Source organism: Pelmatolapia mariae, linkage group LG10_11 (genome assembly GCF_036321145.2).
Source record: "Pelmatolapia mariae isolate MD_Pm_ZW linkage group LG10_11, Pm_UMD_F_2, whole genome shotgun sequence".
NCBI classification, from domain to species: Eukaryota; Metazoa; Chordata; class Actinopteri; order Cichliformes; family Cichlidae; genus Pelmatolapia; species Pelmatolapia mariae.
In genome coordinates, this window is record NC_086236.1 from 24669984 (window position 1) to 24692497 (window position 22514).

Genomic DNA, 22514 nt, shown 5'->3' on the forward strand with positions numbered 1-22514 from the left:
GTTGTTACTGCCCGCCACTTTCAAACACTCAGCTCCGCCTCCTGTTTCTTCTTCTACTTGTAATTTTACTGCAGAGTCAATGCAGAAACGCAACGCTACCGACCTCTACAGGATAAACGGAAGATTTCAGCGTTAGTACGTTGTTCTGTGTTATCACCCTTTTTCTTCAATGTTTTTGAACTTAGAAATATACTTGAATGTGCGATTAGTAAATGAAATCCTTATTTAGTATTTAAATAGCCATACTTAAAAGTAATTAACCACAGACACAGTGAGGAGAGCACTAGAGTTTTACTGTCCAGGCAACAACACGAGACTCAGTAGCTAAGGTAGAGGTGCCAGGATTAATAAACACAAATAAATAAATGAATGAAAGAATGAAAGCGCAAGAGGGGACTATTTGTTTTTTCAAAAAGACAGGAGGAATATAAGGAGAGATGGGTGAGTGACATAACACCCCACTCGATGAGATGAGTTTTTCAGCCTACAATGGAGAAATGAGGGAGTGACTCTTGTCTTCTGGCTGGAAGAGAAAGGTCATTACGCTGGGAGCCAGAGGGGGGAAACAGCTGAGTCCAGATAAAACGATGATGACAAGGTTTCTGCAGGGAAGACAGAGCTAAGCTGACAATAAGAGCAGCAGAAACTGGGGCACAGATTCACATTGCATTTATGTGTTTCTGATAATATGCAGTAACATATCATTTTATGACAGTAACCAGTCCAACCAAACACATCAAGGAAATTTATTGAATGTATGGGACAAGTGAGCACATAATTGGACCATACGCAATCTTTGACCTCTGTCAATACTTGGAACTCCTTGGGAGAAGCATAAGCGCCAATAGAGCTTATCCTCACCAGCCAACACAGATGTCTGACTCAGCCCCACCCCTCCTCTGACTGAAGCTCTTGACCTCAAATCACATTTTTGCAGTGTGATTAAATGAAATATGATAACACATATCAACCATGGGCATGTCCTATATTCATCCTAAGAATTAGCCACTATCCTGCCATTACTAAAACCCTACAGTTACGACACACTGACAGTGGTATGAAATAGAAGTATTTTGCAATTGCTCACCATTAAGTGATTGTTTTGCTATTGAGTCGTTTGTCACAATATGTTGAAGGAGATTTGAGAACCAATAAATCCTTACTATTGATTTAAAAAAAAAGAAAACCCTGGTGGTGCCTAACTCCATGTTTATGTGAATCATCTTCATCATCATGTCTCCTCTCAGCTGTGATCTCAGAGGCAAGTGAGTCCTGCTGCTGTGGGAAATTCCACCACAAGGCGTAATAACAACATGCCAGACAGTCCCAGCTCCCAGGAATAGAGCAGACAGTAAATGAATGGAACAAAACAACCTAATCTTTCCATTTACATTCACATAATGATTAGTGCAGATACATGTATTTTTCTTAAAAAGGTAAAACTGCAGAGCCAGTGATAAATTCTCTCAGTGTGGGGGTTACTTAAAGCCATCTCGACCTTGACAACAGTGCACACACTTAGACTGCAGCTAGAAGGGGAGGAAATTCAGCCTGCTTCCCCCTTTCCTGTTGCAGCTTCAAAAGATAATCTGGACGTGGTGGATTGCATTGCAATGACATCACCCGTGCCTCAGTTCCAATGGTTACACGAACAGGGTTTCAAAGAGAATACAGTCTGCTCAGCTGCACTAAGCTATGTGTACATACCAGCCTCATGCTCTACTGAGCTAAAAGCCCCATAATGGTGTTTGCCATTAACCACGGAAAGTTTAACATATGATCAAACTCATTTCTGTTTCACAAAAATGAATTAATAATTAAAAATATGCTAAATATCTGTTGAGTTGAGTGAACTTGAACAGTTGCCTACAGAAATTAATCACTGAGATGTCAGCAAGATTACCTGACTGTGTAGAGGTGCATGTGACAATAAGTGAAATTATATGTTGCCACATAAGAAAACACAAGACAATTTTCACTTGCTTCATTTATTGTGTAATACAATAAATGCAGGCATCTGCATTTTTTTTTACCATTATTTTTCTTTAAAAACAATTTTTTAAAACTGTGTTGTCTGCGCACTTCACATCATTTTTGAGAGCTTTCAGGAACCTGCATAGATACAAAATGTGAGTATATAATATGACTGCATTTACATCCAATGTAAGAGTTACATGTTTTTCCCCATAAAAGGGACAACAGAAAAAACAAACAAACAATTCAGTCAAGCAGGAAAATGGAAGCTTAGAACACTTAAAACCTGCAGTGCTCTGCACAAGAAAGCCTGTTTGGAGGCGAAAGCCGGAAAGGGATCAGTCAGCAGCACAGCCAACAATAATTAGTTGTACATTTTCAAAGAGGCTTGAAGCCTTATGCTGAGTCAGTCATGAGGCACTTTATGGGAGGGGTGTCTGTAGGTTACTGCTCTGATAAATAGAAATATGTCTGAACTTGACAGCCAAGGAGGTGAAGCCAAATCAAGGAAAATACTGTCAATGATAATATAAATATAAGCATACTAATACTTTGGGTATAGGCAGCATTACAGAAATTGACATAAATTTTTTGGCTTTGGAAGAACCTAGGATACTGTTGGGTTGCTACACTGGCATTGAACTGATGCTGACAGTAATATTTAAGGATGATATACTGATGTTTAATTTAAGCAAATATGAAAATATTGTACTGCGTAATTATTCTTTTTCAGTGCTTTTGTCATTACAGTTGGACTCTAAGGAACTTGGAATGAATGTGAATTTTGAGATTTATTTGCCATTAAAACAAATAAAAAGACACACAACAAGCAAAGTTATATATGAATTTAGCTGATAATATTATTTAAATTATTTTTTAAAACTTTCTGTAGATACTATAATAATATTGTTTTCATTGTTTTTCTTTTTTTGTTGACCAATGTTACAATAAAGTTCCTTAGAGTTTACTGATAACATAGCAACAGCAATTGATAATGGGGAATATGCCAGTGGAGTACTTTTAGATTAAAAACTAGCCTTTGACACCGTTGAACATAAATGATTATTTTAAAACATACAGATGTATGGACATAAAAAACCTGTGAGAGAAAGTGAAATGCCAAACAGTCGTGGGTTAAGGCATGACACCCGGTTAAGAGAGTGTCAGTACCCGTAGCCATGTTTTGTAAAATGACAATGTTGTCGTTAGCTCTGAATATAGCAAAAGTAGTTATCATTATAGTCATAGTATTATCATAGTATTATTATAGTATTATGTGTTTACTAGCACAGAAAAGGAGCAAAGACTGAGTAACTTTAGTTTGATGTCGCCCCTCTGCCGTCTGTTTTCATATTTAGTAGACTACAGTTAGCAGTGTTGAACCTGCAAAACATCATCTTGGAGCTCAAAGTATGGATGTCATCTTATATCACAATCCAGCACAAAAAATATAAGTCAAGTAATAATGTCACCAAATGACTATATAATGTTAAGGATAGCAAATGTCAAAGTAGATGTTGCTGCTTATGTAAGTGAAAAAACCACAGAAAAACACCTTAATCTGTAGAAACTCTGCTTTCAGCAGCACCGTTTTCAGCAAAAAAAAGCTTTGGTAAAGCCACTGTAACACAGAACAAACAGCTGACAGAAAAAAAAGTCATTGGCTGCTGGAAAGTTAATCAGCTAAAAAGCCTAATATTGTTCTCGGGGTCTGATGGGACCCAAATCAGAGCTAAATTTAGCTCTGATGTGGCACAGATGTATCGAAGTAAATACGTTTTTCTGCTTTCATTCAATTGCACGTTTGTTGAATATTGACATTTGGTAAAGATGACAACTGTTACCTTTTTTTAAAAATTGCATTCATGTATTGTCTGGACACGGTTATTTCAGAATATAATTGATAATTAATTGCACTATTTCTGGGTTTTTGTTTTTGTTTTGTTTTTTGTGGGGTTTTTTTGAACATTTTAACTATTCAGAGTTAGAAAGTTGGCCAGATATTAAATTCATTTGAGTCCCTCAAATAGAAATTGTTTTGTCATATAAATTTAGTAATTCAGCTTTAGCTAAAACTGAAATGATACACTTAAATTTAAAAGATTCTGAAAACTGTTGTTTATTCTGTTTGGGTAAATGATAATATACCACGTATAAAATGGAATTAAATAAATTTATACTGACAAATGTACATCTTTTTCTCCTTTTTTCAAACACATCTTTTGTTCAAATTAATAACATTAACAAACAACTTAAAACTGGGGGGTTCCTTGTGGATCTGTATTAGGACCATTCTTGTTCATTTTATGCATTAATGACATTGTGTAATTTCCAGATCACTACAAACAATATTATTTGCAGATGACACCAAACTTCTATGTTGTGATAATAATTTGTAACACCTTCTGAATGCATTGGGAAAAGAGTTAAGTAAATTAAAGATGAACATTTTAATTTAATGACCTGGTTGAGCTTAAAACTGTCCAAATGCACAAATATAAAGAATTTGTTTCAAGTCAGACAAAAACATCACGTAGTATCATAAAACTATATATTTAATAAACAGGGTGTAAGAACCTATGGTAAATATTTCAGTATTACAGTCAAGAGAGTAAAACTGGGGAATAACTGCACAGAGGAAACAAAAACTTGCATGTCACTGCCTAAGTTCACACAGCTGTATAAAAACAAAAAACAATGAATATGAGGAAGAACTGGCTCTGTAAATAAGTGGTTTGACTTCTCTGTTTTGCTGAGTTCTCACTGTGGTCATAATGATATTACTGTCACCTGTTTTTATTGTTATGTTCACATATCTATGAGAATGTTATATTTTTGTTCATTTTTGCATTATGGAGTAGGTGTTGATAAGACCTATACACAGACAAAGCCCAAAATGCTGACTTTAATTAATTTGATCAATTTAAATTTCGCATGTAATTTCTTTACAAAGTACATTGTAAAACAAATGTAATGGAATCTGGTCAAAGCATCTAGTTAAAAATGAGTTTTTTTGACTCTGGTTCAAAGCAGCAAATGGTCTGAATAATACTTGTCTTAAATATGACAGACATCAGTGATCCCCCTTCAAATGAAAGTGAACCTAATGGCAGATGTATTTGTGCAGCTGACTGCAAGTATTTTGAATATACGGGAGTGAAGGAGCCTTAAGTGTGCTAATTTCACTGTCTATATCCTTTATCAGAGTCCGTAGAAAAAAGATGTCCTTTCCCAACTGCATCTAAGCATCATTTCCCTCTGCTGTACATGCAGTGTTTAATGTCTACCCACTCCGTTCTTTATTGATATATTCATTCCTGACTGAAGGGCAGAATGGGAGGGAGGTGGGGTAAGAGAACGATTCAGGAGACACAGAACTCGACATTAGACGTGTGTGGATGTATTTATTTGTTTACTCTTCCAGGGTCCTGGATGAGATGAAGCCACGACATTTCTAGCAGCAGCAGCCCCGAGAGCGGCCATATGATACGTCTGTGTGCCACATTTCAAATCGGCCACTCGGAACAGATTACATTAGAGGCAGTGTCTCAAAAGAACGTGCATCGGTGTGCGTAACTTTATCTGAACTCACAGCGCTGTGAAATCCAGACACTGTCAAATCAGTTTACAGCAGTCAGTCGGCTCCTATGCCTTTTATAACTTGGGGGGGCGTCGGCACCGATACTTTACCATGCACGCACGCATATACACATACACACGCATGGACGTCAAGAGCGCGCATGCTTCCACGGCCCCGTGCACTTCTTCTGAATTGCAAATCTGATACCCCCAGAAGCTACGCATTATGTGTAGCAAGTGGGCGCAACACGTTTTCTGAATCCGGTTCCGGTGTGCCGACGACACCGATGCCCGTGCCCACAGACTGATCAGAGGGCTTTTACCCGAACAGCACCGAATTGTAGCAGCTGAGAGACGGATGCGGAGCGAGGCTCGTCAAATCCAGAGGATTTCTCACGGCTCACGGACTAGAATGCTCTTCTCTGTGTATCCCCATGAACGGATGACAACCTCCAAACAAACCTATACTGAAAACTTTCAGCTGTCCGTTTGACGCGGGGGTGTTATTGAGATTTCTCTCCCCCCCCCCTCCTTCTCACCAGATTCAAGAAAGAGGCATCATGCAGGTGCAAACTGTGGGCTAACGTTACTGATATGACTTGCTGGGCGCTGACGCGTTTCATTGTGCCATGACAACCCTGCATTGTCAGATGCCATTTTACTCTGCGCTATCCCAGCGTCTGGAATTCCAACATACTGGGCCTGTTGTGTAATTAGAAGTTCGTGAGGCAGTAGCAAACAAGCTGGTGCAATGAGGGGCTACGCTGTCCAAGACACTGTGCGCAATTTGTGCTGAAGCTTATGGGTCCTGCGTACTCAAGCTCCCGGCTTCCACTTGGAGAGGTGTGCAGCGGGGCTACAGCGCACTGGCTGTCGGCTTCACATCTGGACCGCTTGGCTACTGTCATCTGCGGCCTGTTCGGACCGTGCACACCCTGAACTTGTGTGTTTTAAGGGGGACTGGCTGTGATCGCCTCGGATGCGGATGGTGTCGTGTTAGGGAGAACGGGGGGCTATTAGGCTGGGAGTTGACGTTATAGGTGATCCACTGGAACACCGAGATCCAAAGCTGGACTGGCTGACTACTCGAGAAAAAAACTGCTTATCCCAGCTATGGATTTTCCGTAGCAAAGTCACGCATTTTTAAAGGCAACGCTAGGGTGACACTGCAGTCTTCTCGCCACATCGGTTATTTCGTCGTCCGACAAAAAATAAAAGAGTGAAAGTGGAGTATTGTCCGTCGTACGTATCAACGCAGTGGGATTTCTACGTCTGGTCGGCGTTCCCCCCCACCCTTCCCGCGGTGACGGTTATGGGTCGGAAGCGGTGTGTCGGTGCAGATTGTTCCAAGATGGCGGCCGGGTGCTGCGGGGTGAAGAAGCAGAAACTGTCGGGATCGCCCGGATCAGGGGGTCCCGGCGGGGTGGGGGCGGGAAGCGGGGTGGCAGGAACCGGACATTGTGGCTCGGAGCTGGGGATTGGCTCCTCCGCGACAGTTGCAGCGGCGGCGAACGTGAGCCGAGCCAACGGCCTGGGGGGACCCGGGGGTAACGTTAGCGGCAGCAGTAGTAGTAGTGGTAGCAGCGGCACAAACGCTCTGTCCCCAGCCCCGGCCGGATATAATACATCCGGCCTCTCCCCGAATCTCAGCCCAGGACCTGGTTCGGGAAGTGGAGGCAGAAAAATGGTCGTTTCGGCGGAGATGTGCTGCTTCTGTTTTGACGTGCTTTATTGCCATCTGTACGGATACCAACCTCCGAGAACACCCAGGTTTACAAATGATCCCTAGTGAGTATTTTCTTGTCTGCTGTTGTTTGCTGCATGTCAAAGGCTCACTGTGTTATTCCCCCAGAAAATGTATGTGGCAGCACGCTTCGTGGGTTCAGCTCTGGGTTCTGTTCAGTTTTGAGAACACAAACTGTCACTTCGAAACACCCTTTTGCTTCTCGTGAATTTACACCGAAAAGCTCGCGAATACAGCTTGAATTGGCCAAGTTGGAATATCGGGCCTTGTCGAAGAGACTGTCTACACTGGCCTGTCGCTAAACTAGCTGACCACTAACGCTACAGCGAATTTGATATAGTGCTTATAAAGTAATCTTTTATGTCACTGGATAGAGTGAAAGGTCACTCTTATATTTCCTGTCGGCAATTTGCGAAAGAAACCGTTTACAGTGCTGTCAGACCAACTCTTAATAACACTGCTAACGTAAGCTAAGGGTGTTTGCTACTAGCTTTAGCTGTTACCAGCTAGCCACTTAGTCTAAAATCATAGAGGTTTGAACGAAGATAACGTCGTTGACTTTTTTTTTAGTTTAACACTGATAGCTTCGTTAGGTGAAACATACGACTCAACGTGTTAACTTTTAATATTTTGTATGTTAATATCAAGAATATTTTAAGTCGCCCTGAATGAACTCTGCTTTGCCACATACTAGGCTTAGCTTTGTTAGCTTTGAGCTACATTAGCTTAGTAACGAAGTATTAGCAAGCTTTTAGGAATTAAGTTAATGGTAAATATGCTGAGAACCTCGGCTATCATGACCAGGAAACCAGCCGGCGGGTTTTACAGCAAGTTTTTGTGGGGTGTGGACAAGACCAGTGTAGAAACACATAAAAATACCCGATTTTGGCACCAAACAACAAAGAAAAGGTGGTGCTTGCTAAGTACTTAGCAGCACTAATCTTTGCTTAATTTAACCGGCGATAAAAGAAGAGCAGTGGCGGCGTTAGATAAATAAAGCTAAAAAATAGTTTAACTGTTTCGCTGTTTAACCATGCGAAGCATTCATTGAGCGAGGTATTTTTTGTATTAACTGTTTAAAAAAATCAATAAATGTATGTTTCCTGCTCCTAAATGCATTCCTGCGCCCTCAACCGAGACATTTTGTCTCCACCTTATGTTATAGCGTCTGGCTTGCGGTTGTTTAACCCAACATATAAGCCTGTAAGACGGTTGTTTACATTGGCAGCCGTACCCAACAATTTCATTAACCATTATAAATATAGTAGGCCAGATGACTTTGAAATAACTTGTTGATCTTGTGTGATCATTATTAAAAGAATGAGAAATCTTGTCTTTCCATTGTACTGTCACGTGACACAGAGGCACAATTATCCCTTTAGACAGACAATAAATTACATTGCTGTATACATGTTGGGTGTATGCATGCTGTGGGTTGTTTGTATCTACCAGCTCAAACATTCCAGTGTTTATGGAAATCATTACCTACCATGGCAAACGGTCCCCTGTGCACACTGTAATACATATGTAACACACACACTGCTTTTTGCATGTGTTTATTTGCATTTATTGTGTTGAATATGCAGAGATGCTGATTTTGACATCTTGACCTCTGAAAGGAAATCTAGCTTGCAGGAATCTTTAATGATAAAAGGGCATCCTCAAAGTCCGTCAGACATTTCCAAGTCTCTCTCAACTGCATGTCAGAAAACTGTAGGCAGAAATGCTTACACATTCAAATATACAGATTGCTCAAAACTCAGTGGTGGGTGTCACCTGACATGTCCCTGACAAAATAGATAGAGCTTATTAGGCCAGAGTTTATGTTGCTAGACTTACCTAATGCATAATAAGCTAAATAAGAAATGCATTCTTGATGGTAAAACTAAAAAATGTTTATTTTTCATATTTAAGTTGTAGTAATTTTTTTGCTCATTAATTCCAGGACTGCACTGACATCTACAAAAATCCTTCATAAGATATTCTCCTCATGTTGGCCCCCATACTGGTCTTGCAGCCTATATGGATGTTTCCAGTGATAATACACTCACGCCCACATTTTCTGTTGTACCTCCCAATAAGAGACAATGTAGAAGGAGAAACTGTGAAAAAAAATTAGTGCAAATTACTCCAGTCTCTTGTCCACTCTTAGCAACAAAGCCTCAAACATTAAGCGACATTGCATGGTAATCAGGACAAGTGCATCACTGCAAGGAGAGTATGAGTATTTGAAATGCCAGCAATGGGGCACAGACCTTGGTAAATCCCATATTTACTGAATATTTCTGTGTCCAGCAAAGTGTCATGCAGTTTAATAAATGGCGAGTATTTGGTGCTGACTTTCTAAATATTGCAGTAAGGGTATATTCTCCACAGCAGAACAGATTTACTGAAGTGATCATGCAATATTTACATTTGGGAGCCTCTCTTAAAGGCACAAATCTTGTCCATTTTTAACTCTGGCTGGCCAGTCTTTAAAGCTGAGCATTGGGCTTGTGCTTAACCTTCAGATTAAACCCAGACATGTACTCGTGTCTAGGAATGTAGCATGCTAATGGCCACACAGAAAAACTCCCACAGGTTTGAGCAACTCATGGTCTTGGGTGCCCTTGACATGCCCTTCTCTTGGGGCCATTGTCAGTTTGAATTATTTAAATGCTGCAACAATGCTGCTGTATTTGACATAGATGCACTGCTCTGCGCAGTTAGTCGATCAGCTCTGCAAAGTCACATTAGTTGTGATGGTATCAAAATTTTGAGGGATAAAAATGTGTGTTCTGAAGACATAAACATGAGTTTGTTGTGTTTCCCGTGCATCCATTTCAATGATCAAACAACATTAAACATTGTCTGCATTTTTTTTCTGTTTATCTAGTTTTGGATTTACAGCTATTTAGCATCTGCTGTAAATGTAATGAAATATTTGAGTGTATTTAAAATACATTTGCTGTATTTTTACTGCAAGGAGACTAATAAATTATGCTGTCCACCAGCTGCTGCCACAGTCATGTTAGCAAGGCTAGTCAGCTAATTTAGACTAGCTAGCTGACACAGCAGGAATATGGCGTGCTCGTGCCTGTGACCGTTTTGTTTAGTTCTTTCAAATCATGCCAGACCCTTTAGTCTGGGTGAGGTTAATTTGAAACTCCAGACCGGATGCTCTGTGCCGTTCCTGCATCTGACTTCCTGCCCTCACCATCTGGTTTGTGCAGCTTGACCCGGCTCCCATTAAAAATAGACTCGGCGTGTGTTGTTAGTAAAGCAGAGAGCTGGTTTTGAGATGCATCCATATGCGCTTTGGGAACTACACGCATAGTGGACCCCTAGTAGGAATGAGCAATGTTGAATGGGTAGGCATTGCTTAATAAAATGTTATGTTGGATACAAATTTTGTAAAAGTTTTGTGAAGTGAAGCAGCCACTGAAATTTAAGGTTTACAATTATAAAACAAATTAAAATGTAGAAATCATGCTAAGTTTCTGAGTGTACTGATCCACTGTGTTACCAGAATAAATGAATAATGGCTCCTTTTTTGACTACATTACCATCTAACGGAAGAAAATCATTCACTTCTGTTGCCAGTTGAAGCCACTTTTAGTTAAGTTTTAGTTTTTTAAATGTATTTTATTTTTTTAGATAAATGAAACTTCATTGAACCAGGAGTCATTTTGATTTGTATAAAATATCATTTAAATGTCTTCAGATAAAACACACCCTTTTTTTTTCTTAGGCTTTACACATGTCCAATATTTTAGGAGTGAACTCAGAGATGCTGGAAAAGACTGTTCTGTCACTGAATAATTTGTCAGGGATATAATAATACTGTGAAACCTTTGTAGCTAAACTGTAAAAGTGTCATGCTGAATTTTGAATTGAATGCTGAATTATTTTTATCTGTACTTAGAATCTGACTGGTGGTTTTAATCTGGAAAGAGATCATTTGGAGCCCTACAGTGGCATGTGAGAATAAAACTTTACATAATCAAATGACTGTACATGATGCAATATACATATATAGTGTGTGTATATAAAATTTATGTATTTATTATTCTTATTATTTTCCTTTTTTTTTTTTTTTTTTTTTTTTTTTTTACAATGTGAAGCTATAGATGACAAAAACAAAACCTTTAAGTATAGTGTTTCAGACACACATTGGACAGATGACAAAAAGGTATCCAGGGTAGATGGGGTGTGTGTTCTTATTTCCATAATTCGCCATGGGCCATACACCCTGTTTTGCATGGTTTTGCCATGGACATGCCATGATGCCTTCCAGCATTGACTGTTGTACTCAGCAATGCTTGATGAATGTATGCAAACCAAAAGGAGATGTGTACCTTTTACTGTCCTGTTCTCTGCCTAATGCACTTTTGGCTCCAGTGAAACAGCATGTAACTAGGTAATTCGGTGTTTTTCACGCAGTGAGTCCAATGAGGAATTTAAAAATAAACAAAAAACCTTGTGTAGTTGGTTTCCTTTTTTCCAATATGGGTTTTTTTTTTTTTTTTTTACCCGCTACCATAAAAGCTGGAAAATGTAGTAAGTGTAGAAATCATTGTTTCAAAAAGAGATTTGGGTTATTCTGTTGTGGATGGACAGATGGCCCAGTGCTATGGGCTAAAGTCTTTGATGACAATTAATCCGTAATAATGTGAGACACTTGTCCCATTTCAGTCCAATGTGAAAAGGTCTGTCTTACTAGCTGCAAAAAACTCGGCGATGTGTACTTCTAATGAGCTTTTATAAGCCCTGAGTAGGCATTTCTCATCTTGTGGAAAAACATTAATGTTCAACTACTTTAACACGGTATCTTGTTCGTCTGTTGTTTTTCAGCCCGCTGTTTGTCACATGGAAAATAGGCAGAGACAAGCGGTTGAGGGGTTGTATAGGTACATTTTCTGCCATGAATCTGCACTCAGGACTCAGGGAGTACACCCTTACCAGGTAAGCAAAAATGGGGACTCACTACTTTGTGCTTCAGAGCTGCAGACCTCTGTCACAGAGAAGAAACATTCAGAAATGGCACAAAATGTTATTAGTGGGGAAAAAAAGAGTAAATTGAAGTCATATTGAAGGTTATTTTTTAAATTTATTTATTTTTTAAATTTCATTTGTGTTGCGTTTTGAGTGGAACTGATGTTTGTCTTTGATTCCCGATCCTGGGGCTTGGAAAATATTCCACAATACTAACTAATGTTCTTTAGTTTTCCGTGAAGGTTTTTAATTAATTACATCTATTTGGGGAAAAAAAAAATGTAGTGTGATTAAAGGACAAACGTGAACCCTTGAATCCCAGGAATGCAGATCACTGAAGGGTGTAATAAGGAGAAGTCATCGTAGGCTTTTTGGAAAGATGTTAGTTCTTCACCTCGGTTATCAGATGCCGAACACTGTGGACAGTGTTTTTGCTCCTATAGTAGACTTCCAAACACTGAGAGAATCAATGCCAACATGGACTGAAGCTGTTCTGGAGACACATGGAGGTCTCCCATCTTGTGACCACCTTTTCTTTTGGTATTAAAAACAAGCAGCATAAAGATTTACCTTTGTCTAAAGAAGACAAATAAAAATACTGTTTAGGTTCTGAATGTGCAGTGCCACGATTGTGTTTGTCATTTGTCAAGCAAAGCGTCACCAAAGCTGCATAATCATTTATGCTCATGCAAAAATGCAGTTGTCTTGTCTCAGTGCAGGTGCCATAACACTGTCCATGCAACAAGGCTAAACAACACGAAAGTGCACCATTCACTAGCAGTTGTTAGGACATTTGTGCCACGCATCACTGTTCTTGAACTACACTGCCTGTGTGTGGTATGTGTTGGCATGTAATCTATCTCCATTAGTACCTTGGATAAGTTTCAACAGCTGGTCTTAACTGCTGTGTTGGTCTTTGCTAAGACGTGTCTGTAGAATGACACTCACATTCACCAAGTCTTAACTACCCCTGTTTGTGATGATTATGAATGACCAAAGCAAAAAAAAAAAGAAGGCAAAATCGCTGAAAAAAGTCCTAAGACAATTAAAAAGTGTGCAATCTGCACAAAAACTTGTCTGAGTGGCAAAAAATCAAACAGCAGTGGATTAGGAAATAAATGGATAGAAAGTTGTTGGGAATGGAGCATCTTATGCTAAGCAAACAATCATGGGAAAAGTGTCAGATCCTCCCAATCAATTCAAGAAAGGTGGGGTAATCAGACATATGGATCCTCCACTAGTGTTATCAGTAAACAGTGGTGTAATTCATGTTTTTGGTGAGGATAAACCACCTTTTACTGGTTTTTGCCACTGTGGAAAGCAGCAGTGCTGACCTGCTTCTGTTCCTTTGACATCCTTGTAGTATCTACAGATAAATAGCTCATATAGAATTAAAACCTGTCAGTTAGCTCGTAAATGTTAAATATGTTCAGGAGATGGCTTTTCCTCTTTCTGAAATAGTCTTGTTTCATAAAAGGCAGCATCCGACATTCAACATGGCTGCAAGTATGCTTTGTTACAAGCTCGTGCACCTGTATCCCCACTCCTAAATAGGCTTGGTTTGTTTATGGCCAGTCGTAGAAGAGAAGTTGGGTCACAACTAAACAGTGCAAGTGGTGTAACTGAGACTGCCTCGATTATACTCTGTTGTGGATGCGGACAGCTGGAGACCCGATGGCTAAATAGTCGTTCCTGTCATACTCCTTTGAAGTCCGCCACCTGAGGTGCATGTGCAGTTGATACATTGTAATGTAAATTCTCTGTGGACAAGTCAACAAAAACAAAACAGGGCGGATGGCCATCCGAATGGGTCTTCACATTCACTGTCTGATGAGGAAATTTGCATCACACAGACTTGTGGACATGGAATGTATAATCCCGGACTTAGAATAATGTCAGACACTTTGAGTAGTTTGGCTTAAGACCAGGCACAGGCTCTGTTGGTGCAATAGGATGGAGGTCTAGGTGAAAGTGCCCAGACCCAGATGTTTGTCAAAAAACAAAACCACACTGCTCCTTGTGAGGTATTTTATATAGTTTTTACACATGGTGTTGAACTGCACTGGATCCGGTGACCACTAGTCCCCCCCCCCCCCCCCCCCCCCCCAAAAAAAAGAAAAAACAAACCCCAAAACAAACAAAACATATTTTATTCTGTTGCAAAGTGTGCTACTATATCTGTTACATACCAGGACGGTGATCCCTGTGCTGAGTCACCTCTTGTAATGCTGTTTTGCTTTTGTACTTTGATGTCTCCAGTGCCCTTAAAGACAGCCGCTTCCCCCCTATGACAAGGGATGAGCTGCCTCGCCTCTTCTGCTCAGTGTCTCTTCTCACCAACTTTGAAGACGTCGGTGATTACCTTGACTGGGAGGTAAGAGATGTTATTTGCTTGAACATGGCTGAGCACAGGGTTTTGCCCCCGCACTTTTGTGGTGCTTTGCAGCTTTGATGCAGACTCACGTGCATCTCGTTCTTCAAGCTATTATTGTACACGAGTGTGTCCACACGTTATTTCTGGGTTTGTCACTTGAAGGCATAACCAGCATTCTTGAAGTGGCAGCGTAGTTTTAAAGCATTGTATTTATAAAAGAAAAAAGTCTGCTTTAAATTAAAGTTTTCTGGCTTTCAAAATTGGATTAGTTTGATTGGGTGCTGTATACTTTTCCAAAACATCAGTAGATGTCTTTACCAGCTGTTATCTGTGAAAATAAATATGATTTGGAGCTACAGTTTGATCAATAGTACCATTTTTTTTTTAAATTGTAGTTTTAATTTCCATCAGAAGACTGAAAATTAAGAATAATATGTGAACAGAAATGAGAATATCCTGTAATAAACTGGAGCTTCAACCATGCAGTACATTGCATTTAGATGAAAAATGTAAAACAGATTCCATCATTAACTTGGAAGTGCATTTTGAATGGAATAACCTGTTTCTCCACAGCTCTGTCTTCATTGGATGAAGAGATTTATAGGGATTTATTTTTGTGCCTGTCTTGAATTCTAGGTGGGTGTTCACGGTATTAGGATAGAATTTTTCAATGAAAAAGGATCAAAACGCACCGCCACCTACCTACCAGAGGTTGCAAAGGAGCAAGGTAAGATCTTGTTGTGCCTCTAACAATCTAGCTTCCTCTGCTTTTAATAAAGACTGAGTTGTATTGAACCGAGTGGGGAATATTTGGAATTGCTTTAAGAGATTTCACTCCTTTTACTTTAACTAGGTTGGGACCACATTCAAACCATAGATTCCTTACTACGAAAGGGAGGTTACAAAGCTCCCATCACAAATGACTTCAGGAAGACCATTAAGTTAACCAGGTAAGATTACATTTAATTGATTCAATTATCTAATGCTGAAACATCAATGCGTCTCTGCTGTACTCTGTTCTTGCAGCACACTTTCATTTAGATCCTTTTACCTGACGTGCACAAGGCTTAACAGAACCAGCACAAATAGAGTTGTATACGTCAGTGTGTCTGGATGTACCTATGTGCATATGTGAAAAGGCATATATTGAGTCTGTTGATTAAACCTTTTGAGGCTCTTGAGGAAACTGTGTAAATGTTCCATGAACTGCCATGCCACTTTTGTTGGGGCTGAAGTGAGACAGTGGCAAGCAAAAGAAGAAAACCCAGGATGTAAGAGATGGGTGTAGCCACAGTGACATCACCCTTTTGTTATGTGAAGTAATGTTTTAAAACCTTAGCTCAAGGGGTTTTGTCCAAGGGTTTTTTGATTTTTTGTTTTTTGGACAAGTTTCAGCTAACACTATCAAGCTGCATCCAGTTACTGTGGCTAGCTGCTATTTACTCTTCAGTAATATAAAAATCAGGATCATAACTTCACCAGTCATATATTCTGCCTTGCACTAGGCTATAAAATATTTAGATGTAAATATAAAATATTAAATATATTCTGGTATAAAACTATCAGTTTGCGGTGACTGATTTGCTTTTAGAGCTACCATTAACCTCCTAAAACCCGAACTCTTTCATGACATGCATTTTGAATTTTTCTTTGCTATTTGGGTTGATTGGGACCTGATGAATGTGAAAACAAAGAATTAGCAGTTTTTTGTTTTTGTTTTGTTTTGTTTTTTTACCTAATTTTTGTTTCTGAGATTAATGAGATCCACATATGAGGACATTCGTTTAAAATTTTGATAGAACAGTGGCAGTATAATGTCCTCGTAAGTGGATATCAGGCCCTTGTAGAGAAAAATGTAGTATTTTTGGTCTGGACATCCCAAAATGTGATGTCCACATATATGGACACCAGGTACTAGGAGGTTAAGTGAAATTGAAATTTCTGGCTGCAGTTTCCGTTGCCACTTGGTGGACACTGAAAAAAGACTCTCCTCCACTTGAATATCCCTTCTTGAAGCCACATTAACCCTCATTAGCATAACACAGCTAAAGTCCATATGGTAGACTGTATTAGCAGACTGTATTAACAGAAGTGCTAGAAATCTGTAGTCTTTTAATGGCCAGCAAGGGTTGACCCCTGGTGGCAAACAAGATGCTCAGTTGTACTGAAATATGTGGAAAGATGTCCCTGACTTTCCTCAATCTATATCCTCAGTAAAGATCTTCCTGCTGGGTCTCAGTTACTAGTTAAAAGCCTTGCTGAATATAACAGGATGTTCATTTAGTAACTTATGGTCCCCTTTAGTAAAAAAAAGAAAGTTAATGTATGGTATACTGCAGTGTGTGCACTGTCTGTCACTTTGAGAGTCAGAGCTGCCCCATGCTACTGATGTCTGGTTTCAAAAAGCTAAGATGACAACAGTGAAAATGCTGAGCTTGAAGTTTAGAAAATGTTCACTTTGCTAGCCAACGTGTGATGCACGTTGCCTACATCCATCTTTTATGTAAATTTTTTTTTAAACTTAACTCGTTCCAGGAAGTTGCATCATGGTTATTGTATGAGTCAGGTTTAGTAAAAGAAATCACGCATACAAGTAAAGTATCATCTGTGGGCCTGCTACTTTAGTTTTGATAGCTACTGAACATGCAGCCTGTTTTAGTACTGACACTGGACTGTATATGAAGAGCAAAGTGAGACTGATCATGACTCTCCTAACACTGGATTAGAGCAGTTAGCCATCACAACACATCTCTTTTTGTCCCCAGGTACCGTAGCGAGAAGATGACGATGGGCTATGCAGAGTACATCGCCCACCGCCAGCACCATCACTACCAGAATGGCATTGGGCACCCTCTACCACCCTACAACCATTATTCCTGACAGCGAGCCGCATGACCAATCATTGGACCTCTCCGCGGACCTTTTCCCAGGAGAGCCCGCCCCCTCCTGGTCTAGCTATTTCTACTACTGTACCATTTTATGATGATAGTTTCCGTTGCCATGCTGGCCGTCTCCCAGACGTTGACATGGCAACGGGTGGCAACAAAGCGTTATTTGATTCTGACAAGAAATCCACACGTTTCCTTTTCTTTGCCTGTGGTTACGTTTTTGCAGCATATGTATTCCTATATCTGTAACCCCCCGTTCATTCATATTTTTTGAAATTTAATCAAACGTTAGATTTTATTAATCTTTTCAGCGAACCTAATCAGGTGTTTAAGTCTGTGGATGGAAGGAAGTCTCTTCGAGTGGATTAGTCTCGCGCTTCTATTGTTTAGGCTTTGCTACAATTTTTACATTTACTAAGAATTTTCTTTTTTTCTTAATCTTTACGTTAACCTACTCTTAAACATGTAACACCATGTAGCAAGGCAACTGCAGTTTTCAAAGGCTGTCGTCTCTTCTTGATTCCTCTCAAAAAAACAAAACAAAACAAAAAAAAGACTGAGGTTTGTTTTAGCTTGTAAACTCTTGTAGTGTTGTAGTTGGAACTATGTATTGGAATATGTATACTCCAAAGTATAGATGGTAGGATTGTGGTGCCTCTTGACCAGCTTTTGCTGGCAATATTTATTGATTGAGCTCACAATCGTGTGTGTGATATCTGTGTGTGGATATAGACATTGGTCTGCCACAAGACAAAAAACTAGTAGAAATTGGATGATACTTAAAGATTCCCTTACAAAAGAGTTTGGAAACCTCCCCCTCAGAGTATTTGTAGTGTTTTGTTGTGGAACCTCTAAACCATGAACAGCTGTGTCCCTTATCGGTTTTTGTTTTAATCTTTTTTTTTTATTTTTTTTATCTCTTTCAAATTTAAAGTAACTGCTGGAGAAAGCCATTTTGTCCAGGGATAATCGTGTCACCGTGATTTATTAATAAACAGTGTAAAATTCTCTGCATTGGAGAGGGGGAGCGGGCACAACTACAGGTCCCTACAGAGGGGAGGAAAAACACCCCATAAAAGCATGGCTGAGTAATACTTAGATTTAAGTTGAACGTATGTGTTTGTTTCTGAGTTTACTGGCAGGGAGTCACTTGACAGGGACATGCTATAACTACTCAAAGCCATAATCTCTTCTCTCTATTCCACACTTTGTAGTCCGTTGTTTGGTTTTGCATTCTTTAACCTCTGGTAGATGTATCAAGTCTCCAGCTTCTGAATGCAAAACCAGTTTCGAGACAGACCGCATCACTTGATATACTTGTCAAACCAGGCGGGTTTAGTCATTTGCTGAATGTGCTGTATGTTGCCCACGCTAATGGGGAAAGATTGTCTCGTCTCTTTACATTATAGCTAACAATGGTCACTCGTCCACAAAGTATTATGTATCAAAGCTGTCATTTTGATCCATTGAAGACGCACAAAGGAAGTGATCTCATTACCATGTTTGTGTCATGTAGAAGTTCATGTCATTGTGCTGTTTAGACTAGTGCAGCCAGTCAACGTAGTTGTTGAAACCGCACTACTGCCATTCTGCTCCGGTACTTCACTCTTTAGAGAGATCCCATTGATCCTGTTTGTGTGTCCACGGCGCTAGTAACGTTTTTGTCAGCTTGTACGGGCAGTCAGGTTGAAGCAAACACAGTTGAATTAGTTGGAACAGATTCTCTGCACGGGGCTCAGTGGCTTGCAGTCGAGGTCTACGTATATATGAAAAAGCCTACACATAAAGACTCAACAAGCCATCTCCCATCCAGATATTTACTTGCTGTGAGTCTCATCCGCACACACACTAGGATAGTTGGCTTTACTTGTCAGAACGTTTGAGCCTTGGAGGATCACCGTGCGGGTCGCTTGTTTCGGGTTTTAGTTCGCTAACTGGAATTTTTGAGAGGTTCTTGTTACTTGACCAACATCTTTCTTTGTAACAGCCTTTACTAACTGACAGGTATTTTTTTTTCTTTATGCAAAAATGTCAAGGGCTTTTGGCACTCCATCCACAGTAACCCGAAATGACCCAGATTTCAGTTGTGTTGCCTTAAATGAATGATTTAAAGAAAGGAAAAAAACAATGGACCAGTAGATGATGCCCTGAGTGTCCCTCTGTCGCTCTTCTCTTTTCCATCATCACACCACAGCGTAGGAAAGAGCCTAACATGACGTTTTCTTGCTTTTGAATGCCAGTGCTCTCTCTAAGAGGGAAGCTGGATGCCCGCAGCCTTCAGTTTTTTCACCCAGCTGGTGAAAAAAAAACAAAAAACCCAACCCCTGCTCTTAAAGGTGACGTCAGCCGCTGTGGTGTTCAAACTGCGTCTCCTTGTACACTACATGACGAGGAGGAACAGCCAGGTGGTCATTTCCTGGTCCATTTAAACACAGCACAACCTGAATTTTTCTGCTGCAAAACCAAATTGACCATGCTCTTTTACATATGTCTTTGTATACACATGCAATGTATTTTGTTGCATGTATGTATGAGTATGAGACCTATGGTTTTATCCATGATATGCTTGATCTATGGCTTACACACTCTTATTAACCATTAAGAGATTTAAGACAAATATGGTGCTATCTGACCTCATATTGGGGTGGTCACAGCTCGTGACTGGTCATGCGGACTCATTGATCATATCATACTTAAAGATGATACATGTAAGATTTTCTCTTTAGTACATTCCTGTGAAATGAGTCATGACGGCACATTTTAATACCGAAGTATGATAGTCACCAATTCATACAGTAGCCCCCAGCAACCTCTGCTTTCACGAAGTTCACTGTGGGTTATTTTGGGATCAATTCCCTATGGGAAATACGGAATATAGTGAAGAAGGAAAAGTCCCAGAAGCAACATGTTACAGGGGCTATGGAATGTACTGTCAGCGGTCGTTATTACAATTTACCAGTGATATATTAAGAGAAAATCTTACATGTTTTACCTTTACTATCCTTGATATATGCAGATCTGTTCAACAGGTGTTTTTATTTTGTTTGTATTTTGTTTGTTTTTGTTTAGTTTTTTTCCTACCAGTGCAAGTCAACACCCCTTGCAGGTTTGAAAGGACAAGAAGTCACAAGTTAACCTCATTCCCCTTGATTGCTCCCTACACTGTGGCCCAGCCTCATGGCCTAGTTTGTCAAGGTGTGTGATGTATGTCGTTCGGTAGATGGTGACAGTAGTCGTGGTCGTCTTTAGCCTCCTCCTGCAAAATTTGATGCTGTTTTTTTTTTTTTTTTTTTTTTTTTTTTTTTTTAAAACAACAAATCCTCAGTTTTTCTTCTAGCTGCTGAATCGTTTGACCTCCTCAAAGAGTAAAGTTTGAGTTGTTGACTAGTGAACGATCCTGTTTTTTTTTTTGTTTGTTTTTTTTTGTAAAGCCACGTTGAAGGAAAGCATCTCCTAAAATGGGACGGAGAGTTAATATTTTACGTAAGGACAGAAAACAGTCCTGCTTCTGTACTGGTTTAACTGTTTAAAGCATTAATACCTCATGGGATCTTATGGAACGACATTTGTAGTTTGTCTGTAGCAGATTGTGTTTTGGTTCCATACCAGGGTTAGAGTTCAGCCTCAGCATTCCTTGCGTGGTCATTCTCATATTTCGTGGAATGCTCAAGCTCGTGTTACCTTCGTATGTTTGACTGAACCAAAGATGCCAGCGGCCATGCCCAAATGCTGCTCTTCAGGCCTGGCTTCCTGTCCTTCCAAAAAAACAAAACAAAAAAACCCTGCAATTGACAAAATGTTTTGTCTTCTTTTTTTTTTTCTTTCTTTTTTTTTTTTCTTTTTTTTTTTTAAATGTGCGATTTTTCTCAACTGTCTTGACTTAATAAGCAACCCAATTTTTCAATGATTTTTTTTCATTGACTCTATCTCTGAAGCCGTAATTGGCCTCAAGGATGGTTAAAAATGGTTGCAAGTTGTTGTTACTTGTTTTGTTTTATTAATATTATTATTATTATTATTATTATTATTGCTATAATTTTCAAAAATGAAAATCCCATGGTGTGCCTCCTAGCTTTATGGGTTTATAAATGTTTTTGTTTTTTTCCCTAAAGACCAGCAGTTATACTTTGTATGAACTATGGATTTATTCCTTATTTTTTATGCCATTAAAGATGAAAAAGCCTGTTTTCTGTACTCTGGACCCAGTAGCTGCACTGGTATACAATCGCACTGATAGATGAATTTAGAAAAAAAAAGAAGAAATGAATCAATAATAATAATAATAATAATAATAATAATAATAATGATAATAATAATGACAAAAGAAATAAGAACTACAATAAACTTGTGTTTGAAAGTTTTATTATAAAAAAAACTAAGAAAAAGAGAAAAAAAGGAAAATGACTGTTTTTGTACATCAAAATAAATTCTTTTCAAAGGAATATTTTGGATCTAGTTTCAAAATTATTTTAGTGGTTTTCTATGTTCTGAATTTTTGAGACACTGACTTCTTAAGACGTGTCACTGTACAAAATGACTTTTTTCTGTTGCAGTGGCCTGATGGGCTGGGAGGGTTACCTGGTGTAACTCCTCATACCAACTTTTATTTCATTTCTTTAAAAAAAAAAAAATAAAACATTTTGGATCCTTTTTTTTCCCCTTCTGCTTTAGTAACTTGACAAATTGTTGATGGAATAATATGAACTGGGAACTTCAAATCCAACCCCTGTAGAGCTAGACCCTTCCTTTTTTCCTATTGAATTGCTGTTAGTGTGACAAGACTTGAAATGGGCATTTATTATGATAGTATGACTCAATAAAAAAATAAACACAAAAAAAAAAAAAGAAATTAGCAAAAAATTGCAAAATACAAGTGTGGGGAGGGTTGAAAGAATATATATATATAGATGGGTTATCTGAGTATGTAAGCAATGGCTGTGAAGATCATGTAGTTTTAAACATTGTTACCTTTTAAAATCAT

General features: G+C 39.2%; 1 protein-coding gene across 1 annotated transcript; it reads left to right on the forward strand.

Annotated features, from left to right (window-relative positions):
- Window positions 1-5741: 5741 nt before the first annotated feature.
- ammecr1 (AMMECR nuclear protein 1) lies at window positions 5742-22514 on the forward strand. Its single transcript, XM_063486793.1, has 6 exons — window positions 5742-7341; window positions 12131-12241; window positions 14531-14645; window positions 15282-15372; window positions 15499-15595; window positions 17411-22514. Exons 1-6 carry the CDS (start codon window positions 6866-6868, stop codon window positions 17523-17525), a joined length of 1005 nt encoding a protein of 334 aa, XP_063342863.1. The 5' UTR covers window positions 5742-6865; the 3' UTR covers window positions 17526-22514.